General features: G+C 41.8%; 1 protein-coding gene across 6 annotated transcripts in view; it reads right to left on the bottom strand.

The window, feature by feature from the left end:
* Positions 1–20,776, bottom strand: part of TFDP2 (transcription factor Dp-2) — a 149,216-nt gene that overhangs the window by 51,022 nt on the left and 77,418 nt on the right. For 5 of the 6 annotated variants that reach the window (XM_067540912.1, XM_067540980.1, XM_067541071.1 and 2 more), the window contains one exon: positions 12,778–12,881. In XM_067540912.1, coding sequence (XP_067397013.1) covers positions 12,778–12,881 — 104 coding nt within the window. Of the gene's footprint in view, positions 1–12,777; positions 12,882–14,356; positions 14,381–20,776 lie in introns of those variants that run through there. The other variant, XM_067541243.1, reaches the window with a different exon arrangement.

Here is a 20,776-nt window from a genome sequence, read left to right as displayed (position 1 = left end):
AAAGTTAAGATTTTGTCATGGTTATTTTTAATAAAAGTCACAGACAAGTCATAGGCAGTAAACAAAATTCATGGAAAATTCACCTGTCCCTGATTTTTACTAAAAATAACCATGACAAAACGGGGCTAATGGAGATGAGAGCCCAAGCATGCTGCAGAAGAGGAGTAGAGGGAGGGTGGACTCCAGCACCCTTGCTCTGGAGGCTCAGAGCTCCACTGTATGGGTCACCTGCCCCCCAGGTGCTGCGGGGGCTCCCATCTAAGATCTGCCAGGATGGGCCAAGCTCCGGGCTCATCTCCGATGTCTTGGAGCCACGGGGTCCCCCGACCGCCCGTGGGGGCCCAGGCTCCCCCTGTCACCTGTGGCAGGGAGCTGTGGGGTCCCCTCCCTGCCCATGGTGCCTGAGAGCTGCAGGTTCCCATCTCAGAGCTCTGGGCTCCCTCTGCTGCCCGTGGCATCTGGGAGTTCCGGGTTCCCCCTGCCACCTGCACTGGCAGGGAGCTGTGGGGTCCCAAATTGGAGTACCGGGCTCCCTCCACAGCAGCTAAGCTCACCACTTGTGGTGGCTCAGAGCTGGAGGCCCCGGACACCCACTCCAGCTGATAGCAGACAGGTAGTGGGTTGGAGCCATGGGATTGCTGCTGCTATGGAGGCTCTGAGCTGCGGGGTCCCCGTCACCTGCCTGGGCTGATAGCAACAGAGCCCCTCCTGGCAGCTTGGAGCTCGGGATCCCTGCAGCCACTGAGAACTGCTGCTCCAAGAGCTGCGGGACCACCTGAGAGCTCCACAGCCCTTGGAAGCTGACAGCTTCCGCCCCGCTGCCCCAAGTCACAGGGTGGAAGCTGAAAAGGACAATTTTATGGAGGTCTTTGGAGGTTGCTGAATCCTGACTTCAGTGACAAAGTCTTACCCTTAGTCATTATGGCCTTTACTTCTTTTACTCTAGTGCCCTCTAGAGTAAACAGACAATAAAACAGGTTACAAAATGCATTATTTTAAAAAGTACCACTACAAAAATAGCTGGGCCCCAAACTGATTAACAGACTGTTTAACCTTGCCATTACAAATGGAATCTAGTCAGGTTTTTAAGCCTGACATTACATTGTACTCCCTCAAAGCTCCAAACTGCCATAATCAAGGACACTAGAGACAAGGTGAATGAGGTAATATCTTTTATTGGACCAACGTCTGTTGGTGACTGAGCCCAGTAAGAAGTCTTTAGCTTTAGCCTTTCGGCTGGAGCAGACAGGGAGCAGTTTTTAACCCAAGCCTCCTGGCTAGGATAAACATCAATTACAATCTGGGGCACTGAGCGGGGCAGAGAGCGAGCAGGCGTTAGCCTAAGCTTTCTGCCTAAGGCAGCCAGCAAACAGTCTGGGTTCTGGATGCTGTATTCAGTTCTCACACTGAGGGTCCTGACCCCTCAAGGAATCGGGAGGTTATTATGGCGGAGGGGAGAAGGGGGGAGGAGTCGCGAGCTGTCAGTCTCCATGCATGCTGATAAGGGTGGCATGACATGTGGGAGGTCATCACTTTTTTTTGGGGGGGGGGGGGAGGTCGTCACAGCCTCAAATATTTTCAAAGGGGGGTCCCAGCAAAAAAGTTTGAGAACCCTTGCTGTATGTTAAGAGTCATCCAACTCTCTACTTTTATGACAGCTTGGTTCTCCAAAAGGACTTTCATCATATCTCTCTTCAGCTCCAGGAGAAGCACCGCTCAAGGAAAGTCTATAGCCAGCTGAAAGTTATAGGCAGTGGGTATCTGTGCATGCTCCATACTATTAAGGGGCACTTCTCTCAGAACTGAGTAGAGAGGGCAGAGAAAGAGCAAGAAGTCACAGTAGAGATGGATATCTGCTGCAAGAGGCCAAAGCAAGCTTCTTCTTTCCTCTCCTCCTTAGGCTTACCTAAGTCCTCCTCCTGGCAAGGCTCCAAGCTGATATGATAACTGTCACATCAGACTGTATTGCCTCAGCATGTTTAGTTGAGCCCAGAAGATTTAACTGGGCCACTTAATGGTGGCTGACCTAGCTTGCACCTTTCTGTGCTTGTTTCCATCTTTTGCTTCAGGATCTAACATTTTTATTACTAATTTTAAAAGGGACACTCAATTAGATTTGGTTCAGGTTTTGTTTAAAAAAAAGTTTCAAAGGCCAGGAGAAAACTTGTCATAGTTAAAAGCAAGAAGGGATTATTTTGATTATATATGTATAACACAAGCCATAGGACTTCCCTGACATACTTCCTGTTTGAACTGCAGCATATCTTTTAGAAAAACATCCAGTCTTGACTTAAAAATTGCTAGTGATGGAGAATCCACCACAGTCCCTGGTAAATTGTTTCAATGGTTAATCACCCTCACTGTTTACCTTATTTCCCATCTGAATTTGTACAGCTTTAACTTTCAGCCACAGGATCTCGTTATACCTTTGGCTGCTAGACTGAAGAGCCATTATCAAAATTTTGTTCTCCATGTAGGTACTTGTAGATTGTAGATTTTAGCATGTTTTCCAATCCTTTAATCACACTCATGGCTTTTTCCTGAACCCTCTCCAATTTATCGATGTCCTCCTTGAATTATGGCTACTAGAATAAACCACAATATTCCAGTAGTGATTGCAAGTGCCAAACATAGAGGTAATATGACTTCCCTACTATCCTATTCTATATTCCTCTGTTTATACATTCAAGGATTATATTAGACCTTTTGATCAAAGCACTGCATTTGGAATTTACATTAGCTGATAATCCACCATGACTTTTCAGGTCTTTTTCAGAGTCACTGCATCCCAGGATAGAGTCCCTGATCTAGTAAGTATACCCTACATTTTTTGTTCCCAGATGTGTATCTTTACATGTCCCTAAAATCTCATGCTTCAGGGCTTCAGCTAATCACCTGCAGGATCCAGAAAGGGATTTTTCCACCTCACCCTAACATATTGTAGGTGGTGGTGTGGTTTGGGGTATTTTTCTCTCTCCTTTCTATGAAGCATCAGAAATGACCACATGTGGAGATAGGAGGAAGGGTGGGCCGGTGCACTCAGGTAGTACTCAACATTCTCTTTCTTGGGTACTTGGCTGGCTGGTTCTTGCTCACATGCTAAGGGTCTAACTGATTGCTGTAAGTAGATTGGTAGTGATCCTGGGGTTTTTTGCCCCCTCTGAACAGTCTCGGTGCAGGTCACTTGCCAGATCACCTGGGTATCTCTCACTTAACTCCCTGACATTGCACGTGGCAGTGGGGCATCTTGGTTCGTCCTATGCCTTGTCTCCTAAGGGCTGTAATACTTGGTCTAATTTCATTTGTTGGGTTTGGTGTGTCGGTGGTGGCCTGTGATATATAGGAGATCAGACTAGATAATCTGCTGGTCCCTTCTGGGTTTAAACTCAATTACTCTAAACTCTATTTGGGTTGTATTAAACTCCTATTGTTCTTTTGCACCGAATTTACCAAGCGATCTATATGGCTCTCTATCACTGATGTGTGCTCTTCATTATTTACCATTCCCCACAATATCTGTGTAATCTACAAATTTTATCAGTAATGATTTTTTGTTTTTCTTCCAGGTCTTTGATAAAAATATTAAATAATAAAGGGCCAAGAACCAATCCCTGCCGATTTTCCCTCCTCCCCCCCAAAAACCCCAAAACAGACCCAAAACCCCCAACAACCTCCAAATAAAATAAATTATATCCCTAAAGTATTTGTAACCCAGACTCTGCAACATTTTATTTCTTGCCTCTTATAGATTGTGGGTAAAATTTGCAAAAGTTCCTAAATCCCATTTTCAGAAGTGACTAAGGACTTGTCTACAATGGCATTTATATTGGCAAAACTTTTATCAATCAGAGGTCTGAAAAAAAACACCCCGCTGAGTAACATAATTTTGCAAGCATCAGTGCTAGTGTAGCTACATTATGTTGGCAGGAGACCAGATCATTACTGGTTAATCATGATGGACCCACTGGAGTGAAATTTTGGACCCAGTGAAGTTAGTCATTCCGGAAAACCTTCCAGTGTGCCCGATCTCAGTTGTAAGTCAGCAAGGGTTGGGACCAGGGGAATGCTGACGGGTGGAAAATTTTCCATCAAAATTGTTTTTCTCTCCCACCAACATTATAAAACAGCCTAAACAAGCGGCAGTAGCTATGTTGGTGAGAGAACTCTCCCACTGAAATAGCGCTGTCTACACTAGCGCTTAAGCCAACAAAACTTTATTTTGCTCAACAGGATGTTTTATTCACACCCCTGAGGAACAGAAGTCTTGCCAGCATAAGGCCCAGTGTAGACAAGCCCTTAGACATTCTGGAGAGTAAGTCTCACTGAAATTCAGTGGGAGTTAGGTGCCTTAGTCTCTGAGGCACCTTAAGAAATTTTGCCTTAAGACAGACAGAGATGTAAAACAAATTAGTGTTGCTTTGCTATGCCGATATTTATAGGGCCCTCATCACTGTCCATGCTGAGACTAATACTAAGTTCCATAATGATGTAAATTACAACAAAATATGAATATTCTGTTTTTTCTTAATTATGGAAGATGTTACTACTACAGCATATAGGGAAACATTTGCTAAATTTATGATTTTATCTCAACAGTATCCATTTGCTGCTAAAAGGTTCTTTTAATGGCTTTTCTCCATGACGTGAACTGATGTATTTACTTTTTTCTTAGCATACGTTCAGTTAAAACTAAGTTCTGCATCTGTTCTGTTTATAAGAAAATTCTGCTTAAAGAAATAGCTTCATCATACAGGTTTTTCTTTATTATCATCAATATCTTTACGTGTAAACTGTTGCTTTTTTGGCTAATTTTAGTTAGCTCTGTGCTGTGCTTGACTAAGCATGTTACTGAAGACGGTAGAAGATAATTACTCTCAAGGGAATAGATGTTTCAGTTTGCAGAAGAAATATCTCCCTGATCACCCATCTCCCCCCAAAAAGGGGGGGGGGGGGATATTTTTATTAAAAGTGTGGGAGCAGAATCACAAAGGTTAACATTAAATTTTGCTTTTAAAAAGTCTCATAAAAATACAGAAGAGTTAACAAGGTAGACCGTAACCTCCTCTTCAAGCTTGCTTGAATTTTTCATTGTGACAAAAAGCTAGAGAGATTTAACTGTGGATTTATGTTTTATGAAATGACACAAAAAATTGAGTTACCATGTCAGTAGATAGGTTACTGAAGAAAGGGTAAGAAGCTTGCCTAAGGCAAAGGTTATTTTTGAGTGAAGTCAACTAGCAATACCACATGTTGAAATATTACATGTAAGACCCATGTTATACACAAATAATCTGGAAAAAGGTACCTGCAGTAAGGTTGCAACACTTGCTGATAGGTATAGGGGCAAGCAAATACCTTGTTTTATGTCATGGAGGAGGAGAGCGTAAAAGTAAGTCACAAGTAGTTTATAAATTTCAATCTAAGGAAATAAAGTAATTCGGGCAGAAGAAAAGGGGCACATCCCTATTTGCTCTACATTGCAAGAAACCAAGCTGGTGAAACACTTTAGTACAGCAAAATAGTTTGGAAAAAGCAAACAAAATTCTATAATATTGTAGTAATATTAGGTTCACCCCCTTTTACAGAAGTATGCTAAATTTTGTACAAAATATGCCCTGTGAGGTATCATTTGAGAACTCATAATTTGCTGGTCATTATTGTTTTGTTAAAATATGTTTAGCAACACTGCATGCAAACTTATAGGATTCCTCTATACGGTATTACTAGACATGTTCCAAGTCTGGAGGGGAGCAGCCACAAACCAGTTCCCCAGACACAAAAGGCTAACCAATGCTTCAGCCAGGTATCAGCAAAATCAAACGGACCATCACCTGGCTAAATGGTCATTTTTTGGCAGAAAAAAGAATGTGGGTGAAAATCTACTTCTTCACAAAGAAACAGTTGAGGGCTCACATCCACAAAGACTTTCTGTTTCCTGAGCTTCAGCTGGAGATGATTCTCAAAGAAGAACAAGAACTATAAGAGGAGAGAGGAGATGCCCCAAATTATTCCTCCTTTTCTTTCTACCCATGGCATCGACTGCACTTGAGGAACAAAGGAAGCTGCACTGGACTGGGGAAGGGACCCTGACTGAGGCCTGGTCGATACTGCCGGCTGCCATCGATGTACTGTAGCTTGTGTATCTCCCGTCAACTTACTAACGCTCCCTTACTGCGGCATCTCCACTGCACTGTGTCAACCGGAGACATCCTCCGGTTGACGCAGCCTTACTCTTTTTTGGGGGGGGTGGATTTACTGCGTCAGCTGGCGAACACTTCTGGGATCAATTGAGTGGGTCTCCACTGTCTGCTCAATCAATCCCGCTGCATCGATCTGTGCAGCTCCGGCACTGTAGATATACCCTGAAAGAATAAGCCAGTAAGACTGCAAGAACGTGGTGAGAGAGACCTTTGCTTTGAATTCACTTAGCTTATTAAGTTAGGCTTTAGTTGCATTTTACTTTTAGTTTCTTGTAACCAATTCTGACTTTTATGCCACATTACTTGTATTCACTTAAAATCTATCTTTTGTAGCTAAGACTTGTTTTGTTGTTTTATATAAACTAGTGTGTTTGGAATGAAGTGTTTGGGAAATTCCATTTGGGATAACAGGGTTTGTGCATATCATTTTCTATTAATAAAATGACGTATTTTATATGAGCTTGTACTGTACAGGAGAGATCTGGTTAGTAGAAAATGTACGTTTCCATCTGGGACTGGGAATTTGCTGGTGTTGCTCTACAATGTAATTCATGAGTGGCTGGCTATAGCACTCATCTAACATAACTGGGAGTAACTTACGTGCTGGAGGCTCTGTGTGAGCAGACCAGAAGTGGTAACTCTCACAGCAAAGCAGTGCAAGAGACATCCTAGGTTGGAGAACTGAGGGGAAACAGATGTTCATCAGTCCAGATTATACCCTGAGTAATGTCACAGTGATTGAAAACAATCACTATGCTCTCGAATGAACTCAACCAGGAAAATGGTAAGAGACTAACACCACATCACCTGTGGGTGAACACTTTTCACAAAGTGATCATTCTATATCTGATCTATCAGTCCTCATCTTCAAAGGAAACTTGCACAGCACTTTCAAAAGACGAGCCGGGGAGCTTAAGTTCATAATTTTGCTAGACACCAGAAATCATGATCTTAATAAAGACACTGGATTTATGGCTTATTAAAACAATCTGTAACCCACTAACTCTCCTTTTTTGTCATATGACTACAAGGATGTTAACAGGCCACTTCACCTTCAGTAGTCCCTTAGCATATGTTTACTATTTATGCTAAACTATCTGTTTGATCTTCTATTTAGCTGTGACACCCTGAGTACCTTTCCCAGACCTGATGAAGAGCTCTGTGTAGCTCGAAAGTTTGTTTCTCTCACCAACAGAAGTTGGTCCAATAAAAGATATTACCTCACAAACCTTGTCTCTATTACAAAAATGATGGACATAAACCAAGAACAACAAAAATTAAGAAACTCAAGATTTAAATGATTGAAAAGAGCTATTGAAACTGCAAAATTCTGCACTGATTCACAAACCATGTAACCCCACTTATTTTAAAAAAGAACATATTTTTCTGATGAAAAAGGCTGAGAAAAATCTCAGAAGTAAAAACAATAATTAGAGAACAGAAACTACATATAAAGATGAAGTGGTAGCAGAATTTTGTTAGAATTTTTTAAAAAAAGAAGTAATAACATTAGAAAAATTGGGAAAAGTGGACACAATAGTCTAAACAGATTTGGAAAACAGGAAGTATTCGGAGGAGAAAAAAATACAGTAGTTTTCAGCTGCTAAGTTAAAACTAAGTGAGCTCCAGAGCCTCCTTTAGACTTAATTGGCCATTTTCATAAATACGAAAATAGCAATAGCAATGTAGGGATCCTTAGTGTAGACAAGCTGTCAGCTGCCAACAATAATGAAACTCAGCCAGCATTAGCAGTGGTAAGAAATTCTTGACAATTTCCCCTGTATAAAGAGGTCCAAAAGGAATCTGAAGCAAATATAAATTGTCTATAAAATGAATCTAATGCCAGCTACATAAGAGAGGTATTGAAAAGTTTAATGAATGTTTGTAAAGTGCTTTGAGATTATGAATGAAAAGCACCATGTAAGTACAAAGTATTAATTCAATAGTATGCAAAATCTTTATCTTTAAACTTATTAAATACACTTTTGAAAGACTATTAAAAACAAGATTTGCTGTTTTGCTCAATATCCATTCAAAGGAAGGGCTCACTTCTTGAAGCAATCACCTATTGTGATTTGTACTTTAGAAATAAATGTACTCACACACAATTAGAATAATTTTCTGAAATATAATCTCCTACAACCATAGGCACAGTAACGTTAGACTGTGAGAGTAATTAAGCAAATGCAGATTTGACCAGATAATTAACAGCCAGTGTAAGCAAACTCACAAATAAAAAAAGAAAGTTCTCATGTTGAAAAATGGAAAATCATATTACAATATCTACAGTTGCAAAGTGGCTTGAATTGGGGGTTGGAACCTGAATCCCTTCAGATTTCGTTTGTTATGAAAAATTTTTATGAAACAAACAAACAAAAAAAACTCTTAAGGATTGTGAATTTGATGAAAGATATTTTAATTTTTTTTATTTTCTTCTTTTGTAACAAGGAATTGGTTGTTAGTGCATGCTTCCTTCTACATGTATAAAGGAGCCAAAAGTGACAACATATTCAGGCCAAGATATGGAGAAAAAAAAATCAGTGGCACTGAGGGGAGGGAGGAGGCGGGGGCGCAGACATCCATGCTCACACTCCTGGACCACTGCAGTATTGTGAACAGTGAATCATGAGATAGTGCTGTTCAGCTTGACAGAGGAGGCAAGGATCCAAGGGAATTCACTGAAACAGTTTGAGTCCTTCTTGGAGGGAGGCAAGTTATGATAGGAAACAAAACTTCCTCTCTCAGGCCCCCTCGTGTGTGGAATCCCAAAAGGATCAGTTTCCCTCTGTCTTATTTAACATGCAACCACTAGGAGAACAGGCAAGACATCATAAGCTCAAATGTCAAAAATAGGCAAATGACACAGAGCTCTGTCTATCATTCCCAACATACACCAGCATACCAGTCACACCAAGGTAGGCCAGTTCTTTGGCTGAGAACACCTCATGGATGAAAAACTGTAATTGAAGTTAAATCTAAGTAAGGTAGCTGGTTGGTACAGGAAAAGTCTCTGAGGAGTTTTTAGCCATGGCACAGTGTCCTTTGTCCTTTGCTTGAAGACATATACCCACAATTGGTCAAGCCAGACCATAGTTTAAGAGCACTTTTGGATTCCTCACATAAGCTCTTACATAACAGCAACTGCAAGCAATGCTTTCTATCACATACAGTTGGCTAGGGCACCGCATCCCATCCTGGTGGACAATGACTTGGCTTCAGTAATACACGTCTTTGTCATGTCACATCTGGAGTATAGCAATGCAATCTAGTGAGGCATGAAACCACTAGCCTTCAGGAAACTGCAATTAATACAATATCAGCAGCATGTCTCTGTAGCAACATAGGCTTTCACAAGCACATTTCACAAGCTTCCATTCACTACACTGGCTCTGCATAGAATATTACATCAAATTCAAGGTCTTGGGCCTTGCCTTCAAGGTATTTAATGTTCTGGGACCTAGATACCTTCAGAGATCACCTAGGGCTTTGGAACATGAGCTATAGTCAACAACTCCACTTCTTGGACACAACAGAGCTGTCTACTGCAAAAGTAAAGCTCATTTATGCAAAAGACATAGCTTTCTTAGGGGCCTGTTTAAGATTGTGGGATGTTGGGATGACTAGATGACTCTTGCGGTCCCTTCTAACCCTATGAGTCTATGAATTCCCATAGGATCTAAAAAGCACCACAAATAACACCAACTTCCATTCAAAACACCAGGTGCACGTCTTCAATCTGGCCTTTACTAGTAAAAACATAGAATATTTTAATTTTTTCAATTAAGTTTTAAAAAATCTACACTCAGTTTTCCCCTGAGGGGTGGAAGAGAGAAAAGAACTACACATTACACATGTGAAGATGACAGTCATGTTGCTAAGGTGCTGGAATGAGCTTGGACACCATAGTCATGGGTATTTGTGATAACTGGGTCTATAAATTTCCTCTAATTGTGAGGCTCAACTGTAAAAAATACATGAAAGTTCACAAGATGTGACAATAACCTATAGCAACAAATGTTGCTGGGAAAAGGTATGAAAGAAGAATAGAAAGACTGAGTTAGTCCAAACAAAAAGGCTTACTGATATAACTCAAAGACCATGCTTGGTAAATAGGAAAAGTGTGGAACCAGAAACCAGTCAATCAAAATTGGTGTATCAGAAAGTAGGCCTAACCAGTTGACAAAAAAATAAGGGTATGCTCACCATTCCCTTTGTCGGTCTATAAGAAAGAGACTTTTTGGGAAAATCCCTGTAGCGTTTCAAATGTAGACAAGCCCTGAGTCTGATTTTGTGGAAGCAGTAACAGCAGCCAGTCTTCTATTTCCAACAGCTTGTCCTGGCCCTGCCCACTAAATTTACTGCTGATGTCATAAATGTGTGCTCTGTATGATTGGGTGCATGCTCTTCTTCCTAAAAGCAGGAAGAGGCAGAGATAGACAAAGATCCAACCTACTGTCAAATTAAAACCCCTACTGATCAAGTGTAATTGATGACAAACTAATAGTCTCTCTTTTTTATTTTTTTCTAAAATAAGAGGTCAGTGAAGAGAGATGTCATATAAACTTTAGTAACAGTGTGTTCATAGGTTGACGAGTTATATTTGACTGTTAACTGGTAATACAGATTCATAGATGACCTTGCTACCCAAAACTGGACCACTGGGCAATTTGCATCGGCTAAAATAGATGGGGAGTATTCCAAAGGAATCCCCCTGCAAATAGATCTCTATCCTGTTACTGTGAGGAAAAACTCAAAAAAAAAAAAAAAAAAAAAAAAAGAAGAGCTGCCTATATTAAAGATTTATATTTAAATTATCTCTACACAAAGAACTCTCATATGCATAAAGTAGGTAAGTTTGTAGGATCAGGCCTTATGTGTTTAACTTAACTTATGTGTTTATCTGAACAGTCTCAGTGAAGTCTAAAACTGTCAGAATAATGACCAATCATTTTCTATCCAATATCTTTCCGCTACAGTAATCTCAGGTGCTCCTTCTAATAGAAGATAAAATAATTTAAACAGAAGTATGGTTTTTAACTTGACAATATCTCTTAAGAATACTTAATTGTTCGGTTTACCCTACTATGCAGAAATGGATTGCTCCTGCTAAGTAAACCTACACCAAACATTTGTTAGAATTTACACTTAGAGGCTGATGTAACTTCCAGCCTCTTACCCCACACTCGCATATTTTTAAGGCAGGGGCTCAAAGTCACCTACCTATGGCAAGTGCTGCATTTGAACTGGCAATAACAGGATTCATAATTCAGCATTTGTGAAAGTTGTAGCATGACAGAACTCAGGCAGGCTCAGTTTTCACCACTGTGTTGTTTAACCCTGCAGAGAACGTATGTGCTCAGATGAATGAGATGGCAGGGTGGTAAAAATGCCTGAATTTATGTCTACTCTACGGTTTTCACTATTGCTATCACTCATGGAACTAAACCAGAGACCAAAAGTGGTGGATTACAGGTTCCATTTTTACAAAAAACAAAAACAAAAAAACCCCCATGATGTGCGCACAATGGGAGTGTGTTTGGAGGGCAGTGATTATATGAACCTGGTGGTTCTCTCTCTCTCTCTCTCGTTCTTTGCAATCATTTATTGCACCCATATAGTAACTCAGTTTTTGGTAAAACCATTCTAGCATATCATTATAGTGCACGTCTTACAAAGCTCACTATACCAGTCTTTCCAGGAACTCCTGAAATACCAATTCCAAAATGCTTGCATTACTTTAGGAGCTAGGGCTTTTAGGTAATATCAAATGCAAGGCACTGTACACTGGACAATGAAGTTGGGAAGACTAGCTATAGTGCTTGTGGTTTTCACTGGAGACTGTTAGTTTTGCAAACTAAAAACCATTACAACAAATTCATGTAAAACATCTTGGATGGCTGTTGTATATGGGCCAAAATCATCAAGTGTTCCAAGCAATAGTTTATTACAATGTCTAGTTTATGTATGCAAGACTACTACTGTCCTATCCATTAAGAAATTGATCTGTTGCTGAAATTAGTTCTCAAAATGGATCTTCCTGAACCAGTGCTGTACACTGTTTAGCTAGTCCAGACAGTAATAAGATCATTTTTAGCACTGTTACAGATATGACAACAAGTTGAAACTCTGGGCACATAACAGAATTCCAGGCACATTCTCTCCTCTTGTGTGGAGGGAATGTAACACACAAAAATATTCAGCAGTAGTGGCAACATTCTGGTGGGGGAAAAATGTTTTTTTCAATGCAATTTTGATTAAAGAATAAATGTCATGTAATTTGTATAGCTGCATATTTCTGCACAATCAGCCTCCACTCACTCTAGAAAGCTGAGGTATGCCCATACAGAATCTCTCCTGGGAGTGATGGTGTGGTAGAGTGCCACGAACACTGCTCCTACTTCATTACCTGTTTATACAAGGGGGGGAGCACTTACGTGTTTTCACCAGCATTTATAACTGGAAGAGAAAGCTGCAGTGGTAGTTTGCACCTTCACCTTTAAACTTTTTATGTTAATTAAACAGAAAGTCAGCCATATAAGTTACACAATGCAATGTTACCCAGAGCCAGAGTACTTACCATTTGGGGTCCAACATTCACGTTTATTGGTCCTAAGGTTTTTGGCAAAATCTTAGCTGGTGAATTGGTGCTGGAAACTGGTAATGCAATTATTGAAATGTTACCTAAAGAGAAGTGATAAAAAAACAGAATTCTAAATTATTCCCTTACACAATAAGCGATGAGTAAATGTTTTGGTGAACTTTTTCTTATGTCAAATTTTGAAATATGTGAGTTTCTTCTCTTTCTTGTACTTTGTAAACATACCCTCACAAAAGGTCAAGGTCTTTTAAAGAGATGCTGTCAACTCACCAGGCCCCAAAAGTTTACCTACCTTAAAAATTACATTTTAACTTATATACTTCCTAAAATACTATCCTTGTCTCCCCAAAACAGAGGAACCCACAGGCTGCTTTAATATAAAAAGTTGAACTCATGAATGTGCCTACAAAAATAGATCCACATAGATGATTTTTGTGTACACTTACAGTGGACTAATGCTGTTGTTGTCTCACCCTATCAGGATGAGGGCTCTGCTCACAATGCAAGGGTAGTAGTTCCCACTGCAAACCATCACCAAATAGTTGTCAGTTGGACACCAATGTGGTGATGTAAAGTGCACAATTGGTACTCTTGTCATGGAGGCTTGCATGTCAATGCATGCTCTCTGATAGACAAGCTGACAGATCACAGAAGGATTTAAACTGAAACCCCCATGTGTCCAATTTGTGCCACCCCACTGCCCTAATACGCCCATGGGTATATTGACAGGAAGGGTTAATCCTGAATGGTGATGCAGGCCTTAGTAGATCACTAGGCCACGTTCCTGTATGTGTCCACCAGTGTCCAGGCAAAGTACATATACTAGAAATTTAAAAACTGCTTCCCGCACCCCCCTTGCAAGAGCATACAGAGGGAAATTATCTGTTCCCATCAAACAACATCTGAATCTTTATAGTGATTCTAGGCAAACTACTGACCTTACATATTCACTTTATCATGGTTAATGAAACCAGATTTAAATCTCTCTCTCCACCACCTTGATTCTTTTCCTTTGGCCTTTAAATATGCTCTAACATACCTTATCCTAAAATCCCTTTGACCCACTTATCCTTCTACTGCCCATCTCCCTTTGGCTCTAAGCTCCTTGATGATGTCCACCAATTTCCTTGACTTTCTCTGCTATAACTCTCTTCTGAATACCCTGTAATCCAGTTTCCACCTCTTCATGTCAATGAAACTGCTTTAACTCATGTCACTAATAACTTCCTGCTAGTCAACCTTAAGGCCATCATTACTAGAGTTGTCCTCCTCAAAGCATTAACCACTTTCACCTCAGATGACTACTACCATCCTTTTCCACTTGCTCCACTCCCTTGATTTTTACAATTCTGCACTCTCCTAGTTCTATTCCTATCTCATGAATCATTCATTTTGCTTCCTCCTTTTCCTGTTCCATCAGAGTTCTTCAGGGTTCTGTTCTCCTCCAAATGCCTTATTATCCTTTTCTCTCTATACTTTCGCATTAAGTGATTTCATCCATTTCCCCCAGTTTTAGTTACAATCTTTAAGATGACAACTCTCAAATTTCTCTTGCTACCTCCAACCTTTTTGTTTCTTTTTCTGTTGTTTGTGTCTTGCATCTCTGAATGGCTTTTTCACATCATCTCCTGGATACGTAGCCACCATCTCAAACTAAACATAACAAAAACAGAACTTTGAATATCTCATTTTCCCTCTCTTCTGGGTTTTTTCCATAAACTGACAGACATCATCAATTTCTCCTTTGCCCAGGATCACAACCTCAATGTCATGTGATTGATCTCCTCCTCTGCCATACATAGCCAGGCTAATACCAAAGCCTTCATCCATAAGGCTTCACTAAAAGTTCCCTTCCCTCTTCATTTTGAAATTAAAATCCCCATCCATGCAAAGATCAATGTCTTCAATTCTGGTCTTTTGCTATCTCATTTCATCCTCTCCTAGACTATACAAAATGATACTTGTAAAACCATCTTACTTGCAATTTGCTCTAAGTCACACTCTTCCTCATATTTCTTCACTGGCTTCCCCTGTCCTTCCACATCATGTTCAAACATTCCATCTTCAACTGCAAGGCTGTGCATTCCTCTGCCTAGACCTCTATACTCATTTCCCACTACTCCCAACTCCTGTTACCTAAGCAGTTCCCAAGTCTCGCTTCCAAATGGTTATTTTGATTCCTTTAGTCACTTGCCCTTGCTCCTTCTTCCATGACACCCTGATGCTCAGAACTCACTTTCTGTATCTTATTTAAACCACACTTCTTCCATGAAAACTTTCAACGACACAATTTAACCAGAACATACACCGATGGGAAAGGAGTGGGGGAAATGGTTACTTATCTGCATTTTAACTGTTGCTATTCGAGATGTGATTCACATGTGTATTTCACTAAGATGTGTGCACACCCAGCATGCCAGAATCAGAGATTTTTCTGTAGCTATACCTGACGGGGTGGTACACGCACCTTGTACCTCTTGTTGCTCCTCCTGAGGCTACGTAAGGGTGACATCACTCTGAACATCCTCAGTTCCTTTGAAATGAAATATGTCTCAAGACACAAAGGCAGAGGTGATAGAGGACAGGTAATGGTATACACATGTGAACAACGTATCAAAGATGCAATATTTTTTTCTTCGAGTGGTTGCACACTCAAGTGTATTCCACTCAGTTGACTCACAAGCAGTACTGTTAGGAGATGGAACTTGGAGTCTATTTAAAAAGTGACTGTAGGATTGCTTTCCCAAGGTTTGCATCAAATCCTGAAGAAGTTGTGATAGTGCAATGATGAACAGAGGGAGGCGCAAAGGACCAACGTTCTACAAATGTCCAATAATATGGGACATCCCAAAAAATACCATTGAGGTAGTTTGAGTCCTTATTGAATGGGCCAACAGTCTCTGTAGCAGAAGGGTGATGAAGCAAATAATCCATCTGGAAATTGTTTGTGCTGAAACTACCCAACCTTTCATTTTGTCCGCAAAAGAGACAAAGAGCTGAGGAGATAAACTAAAGGACTTAGTCCTGTCCAGAGAGAAGGCCAGTGATTGCCTTGCATCCAAAGTATGAAGGTGCTCTTCATTTTTATTTGAGTGTAACTTTAGGGGAAAAACAAGCAGATACGTTATCTGGTTCAAATGAAATCCCAAAACTACTTAATTAAAAACTGGGGGGAGAGGGGACGCTGCCATCAGACTGAAGTTTACCTATTCTTCTTCCCAACCATTGGTTCCCAACCATTGGGGAAGTGGAACAATCTGTTCCCAAATGGTGGGGAAATAGCAGGATGATCACTGGTGATTGTATAGCTGGCCTTGAGAGAGAAGTCAAATGTGCTGCTTCCCCAAAGATGCCTGAGGATGGGCTGGTGGATTTGAGTTGGGTATGGAGGACCTCCTTTCTGTGACTTGTGCCTCCTTCTCAAAAAGTCATGCTGCCTCAAGATGCCTGTAATACTGCTGAAAATGCTGCTGTTGTTGCAAGGTCCTATTCCAACATCTCTTGGGGACTGGGGTATAGATGCCCTGTGAACAGGGGGTAATACAGAAGTCTTTAAATGAGTTTGAAGTCTCATCAGTTTTGTCAGAATACAAAAACTAATCATTAAAAGGGAGGTCCTCTGTGGTTTGCTGGATGTCACAGACTATACCAGAGTTCTGTAACCACAAGGCTCTCCATATAATTGCAGAGGCCATTACCTTAGAAGAAGTACATGCCACATTTAGCAGTAACTGGAGTAATATCTAGACCACTAAGTGACCTTCTGCAAGGAAAGCCCTCAACTCTTCCTTTGCATCTTCAGGCATCTTATCTGTAACCCTGGACACTGACCCAATTTACAAAACCATATTTTGCTAACAATGTCTCCTGGTTAGCTATACACATATGGAGAGAGGAGGTGGGAATAAATTTTGGTTACCAACAAGTCAAGTCTCTTTCCCTTGGGAGTTGATCTGAATGTCCCTTGTCATGACTGCTCACTGGTGGCAGTGAACATGAGGGTGTTTGTGGCAGGGTAGAAATAAAAACACTCAAAAACTTGCATCAGGACATTCCACTGCTTGTCTGCACACTTGGTGGTAGGAGCTAAGGGGGCTAACGAGGGCCACAAAGCCTTTGCTGGTTCCAAACAAGCCTCATTAATAGGGATGGCAACCCTCCCAGGAGCTGACGTCTCAAGAATATCCAAAAGCTTGTGAGTGTTCTCTTTGACAAGCTTAGCTTGAATGTCCAATGCTGCAGCCACCCTCCTTGGTAGGTCATGATATGATTTAACATCCTCCAGACCTGGAGGGGGAGGAATCTGGGGCCATCGAATCATCTGGTGTACAGGATGACAGAGTATCTGGAACTAGTGGGTCTCTTGTGGTAGAATTGGCTCCTGTGGCAATGGTTCATCCTGCAGGACTGGTTGCTCATAAGGAAGCAGTATCTGCATGGGCCTGTAACACAGGTGGCTCTGGATGGCACCTAGAAAACAATCAAGTGATCTCCTTGACTGTACCAGCGATCAAGATCTGGGAGACACTCCAAGGGCTCCAAAAGAGCCACTGCAGAAGCATGTGGAGCATAGGCAGCCAATAGGAACAAGGCCATGAGGCTCTATCATTACTATATGCATGGTTCTGTTATTTATATCAGTGTTTCTCAACCTTTTTGATACCAGGGACCAGCTTCCTATATTGTGTCAGGGAGATCTCAGGCTTCCTATACTGTGCCAGGGAGATCTCAGGGACCGGTCGTTGAGAAACACTGCTCTATATCAATACTCTCCTTCAGGAGGTGGTCTAGACTTGTTAGATGAACACCTAGGAGGGGATGGCAAAGTGGAGAAGGATTCTGACCACACCTTCAAGGAAACCTCTCAATAGTCAGTAGGGAATGGGGACAACAATTCTGAAGAGGCCACTACACACATTGATTTGTCTATGGTCCATTGGGAAGATGCCAGCATGGTAGCTGATACTGCAAATGAGCCCCAGGACATGGAAGGAATTGTGTCGAGACTCGGTACTGAGAAACATGACATCGGCAGTGCCAAAGAATAAGTTGCACTTGGTGCCCAATTTGAGGATTACCCTGGTATCAAAGCCATAGGTGCTGAGAATGCATCAATCCTCCTCTGCAAAGGACTCCTAGACTACAGGAGAATCTGGGATGGAGCAGCAAAGCAAATCGTTTGCTGCCTCAAAAGTTTGTGGGGTTACTGGTACTGAAAAAGCTGGTGCCAGAACAGTGTCCATTGGTACCGGACTCAATGGCCATCCCACAGACAGTACTGGAGTCAACAGCATGGTACTGATATGTTACTGTCGTGGAACCAAGGAGACCCAGGTTGACAGCCCAGCTCTCCCCTGATTACCCGAGGAATTCATGTCCTTCTTCAAAAGAGGAGGAAGATTCCTTCTTTGCTCTGTAGTGACTCCGGTCTGTTTTATGGGTCTTCTTTTGAGGAGGCCCTGAAGAGAAAGACCAACCCTATCCTTTTCAGAGGAGAATAATAAAAGTCCAAGGGTCTGTCAGAGGCCACTGCAGCCTCCCTAGCAGACCAAGAGGCTGATTGATCTGTCAAAGGCCCTGGGACTGAGGCTAGTTTCAGTGCCTGCTCCCTGAAATGCTGCTTAAGGTGCAGATCTCTGGAAATCTGTGTCCTTTTCTTGAAAGAATAGCAGAAACTGCATCTCTCTTTAATGTCTCTCTCTCATCCTCACCAAGGTACAAAACACAATGTATGGGGGAGGGAGGGAGTCACTATTTGGAACAGATACCCCACATGATGGGCAGTGCTTAAGCACAGTGAGCACATGCCAACAGAGGTTCACACCAAAACCAATCAGTAACTAACTTAAACAAATAAAACAAGCTAATGAGTACTAACTATTAACAAGAAAAAGAGGCAGAGAGCTAACTTGCTGACTGTGAAGACAAAAAATCACAATATAAGCCACACTCAGGCCATGGGAGGTGAGAGGGAAGTCAGGGCAGCATTGTCCTTATATAGCCTTGGGAGGAGTCATGAGGAGGTGCAGGCTGAGTGCACCAATCCACTGGATACTACTACTGAAAGTTCTCTGGCTCCAGTACACTGGGTGCACACACACCTGAAAGAATACACATGTGCAACCACTCAAAGAACAAAGCATATTCATAAATGTTGTGTTTACCTAGTCTCAACTTGTTAGTTGATATTTTAAAAAATAATTTATACACAGGTTTTTTCTATGAAAAGTATCTGAGTAGTTGCAAAAGTATTATGTTATTTGCTGATCTTAAACCAACAGCACCTGATCCTCATGATCAAATCACAGCCTCATAATCAGTGAAAGGAACTATCACTTAGATACCAAGTATTTGGACAACATGGTGAGGGCAAGTTTTATCAAAATTGAGTTGGATATGTAGTGTTCAAGAGATGTGCCATTGCTAATAAGCCCTGGACTTAAATTACAAGTGTGGATAGCTCCAATGTAGCTAGCTACAAATAAAAATAGTTGTTGCACAGACAGGCTTTTCGTAGACCATGCTGATAGGGGGCAAACCTGTTTGAGGCCTTCCATGGGCTGATGGCCATGTAACATACCTACCGAATTAGGGGGTCACACACTTTGTAGCTTGTGTAAGTCAAGCTTATTACACACATCAGGCCTCTTTGCATCCCTTCATTCCATCCCCAGAAGTTCCCTGTGTGCCACCCTCCCATTCCCTTTTATTTCAAGGACTCCCTGCAACTTCCCCTGCCTCGGCTAGTGTGGTTCCCTGTGATGATTTTGGGGATCCGTCTGTACAAGTGGAGGTTACTTAATTGGAGATTCTTTGGGATATGTGGTCCCTATCTATATTCCACACGTGAGTATGAGTGCACGCCATAAGCCTGAGTCTGGAATTTCTTCAAAGCAGCATCTATTGGCCCACAAAAGTGCAGTAGCTCTCCTTGTGCTCCTGACAGAGGGTAAAAGGCAGTGTGGGCCAATGCCTCTCCAGCCCTCCTTCTTACTGCAAATCCAACCAGATCCGAAACAGAGGGGACAGAGAGCAGGTAATGGAATACTGACAGGGACCACACATCTCGAAGAATCTCTAGTTACAGTAAATAACCTCCATAATGATGGTACCTATGTGCATTCCACATGTGGATGATTGATAAGCAGTATTCAGGCTACAGGCTGGTGCGAGGAAGGCCGTAGCAAAGATGCTTGCAATACTACTAATCTTACTGCTGCATCCACAGCCGAGGCATAAGCTATAGCATGAACGTATGGATAGAACTCTAGGTGGCCTCCCTGCAGATGTCCTGCAGTGAGATGTCAGATAGGGATGCCATGGAGGCAGCTTGTACTCATGTGAAGTGAGCTGTGACACCTTTGGTGGAGGGGGGAGGGGGAGGAGGAGGAAGGAAGGAATTTTTGCTATTTTGTAGCACTCTCAGATGAATCCCGAAACCCACTTAAAAATCCTCCAGGATGATATGGCTTGCCCACGCAATCTTTCTACTATGGCAACAAAACATCATGGTGATGTCCTAACGGATTTGGTTCTTTGTAAGTAGAATGGCAGGCCACATCAAAGATCAAGAGAGTGAAGTCTCTTCTCTTCAGCAGAAGCATAGGGTTTTGGGAAAAATACAGGTGAATAAAGATGGAACATCCCTCCATTAGGGTGGAGGAAAGCATTAAATGCTGCTAAGTGTACTCGGAATGAAATAATAGAAAGGTCTGAAGTCTTCAGGGACAGGGGATAGTCTAGAACTGGGATGCTCAAGGTATCTGGAGAACATTGGTGGAGTTGTGCCCAGGCTGGAAAGCATTTCCAATTGGCCAGATAGCAGGTCACAGTAGAATCCTTTGGCTAAGGATCACCTGAACAGGGGCCAAACATGAGTGTTCTATTTCCAACACCCACACAATCACCCAGCCATGAGATGGAGTGAGCCCAGATTGGGATGCTTGATTTTCCCCCCATCCTGGGTTAGGAGACCCAA

Source organism: Emydura macquarii, unplaced genomic scaffold, assembly GCF_026122565.2.
Source record: "Emydura macquarii macquarii isolate MOO-44397 ecotype Brisbane River unplaced genomic scaffold, CSIRO-AGI_Emac_v2 contig_18, whole genome shotgun sequence".
Lineage (NCBI taxonomy): Eukaryota > Metazoa > Chordata > Testudines > Chelidae > Emydura > Emydura macquarii.
The sequence above is the reverse complement of the archived record's forward strand: the minus strand, read 5'-3'. Positions and strand labels throughout refer to the sequence as shown.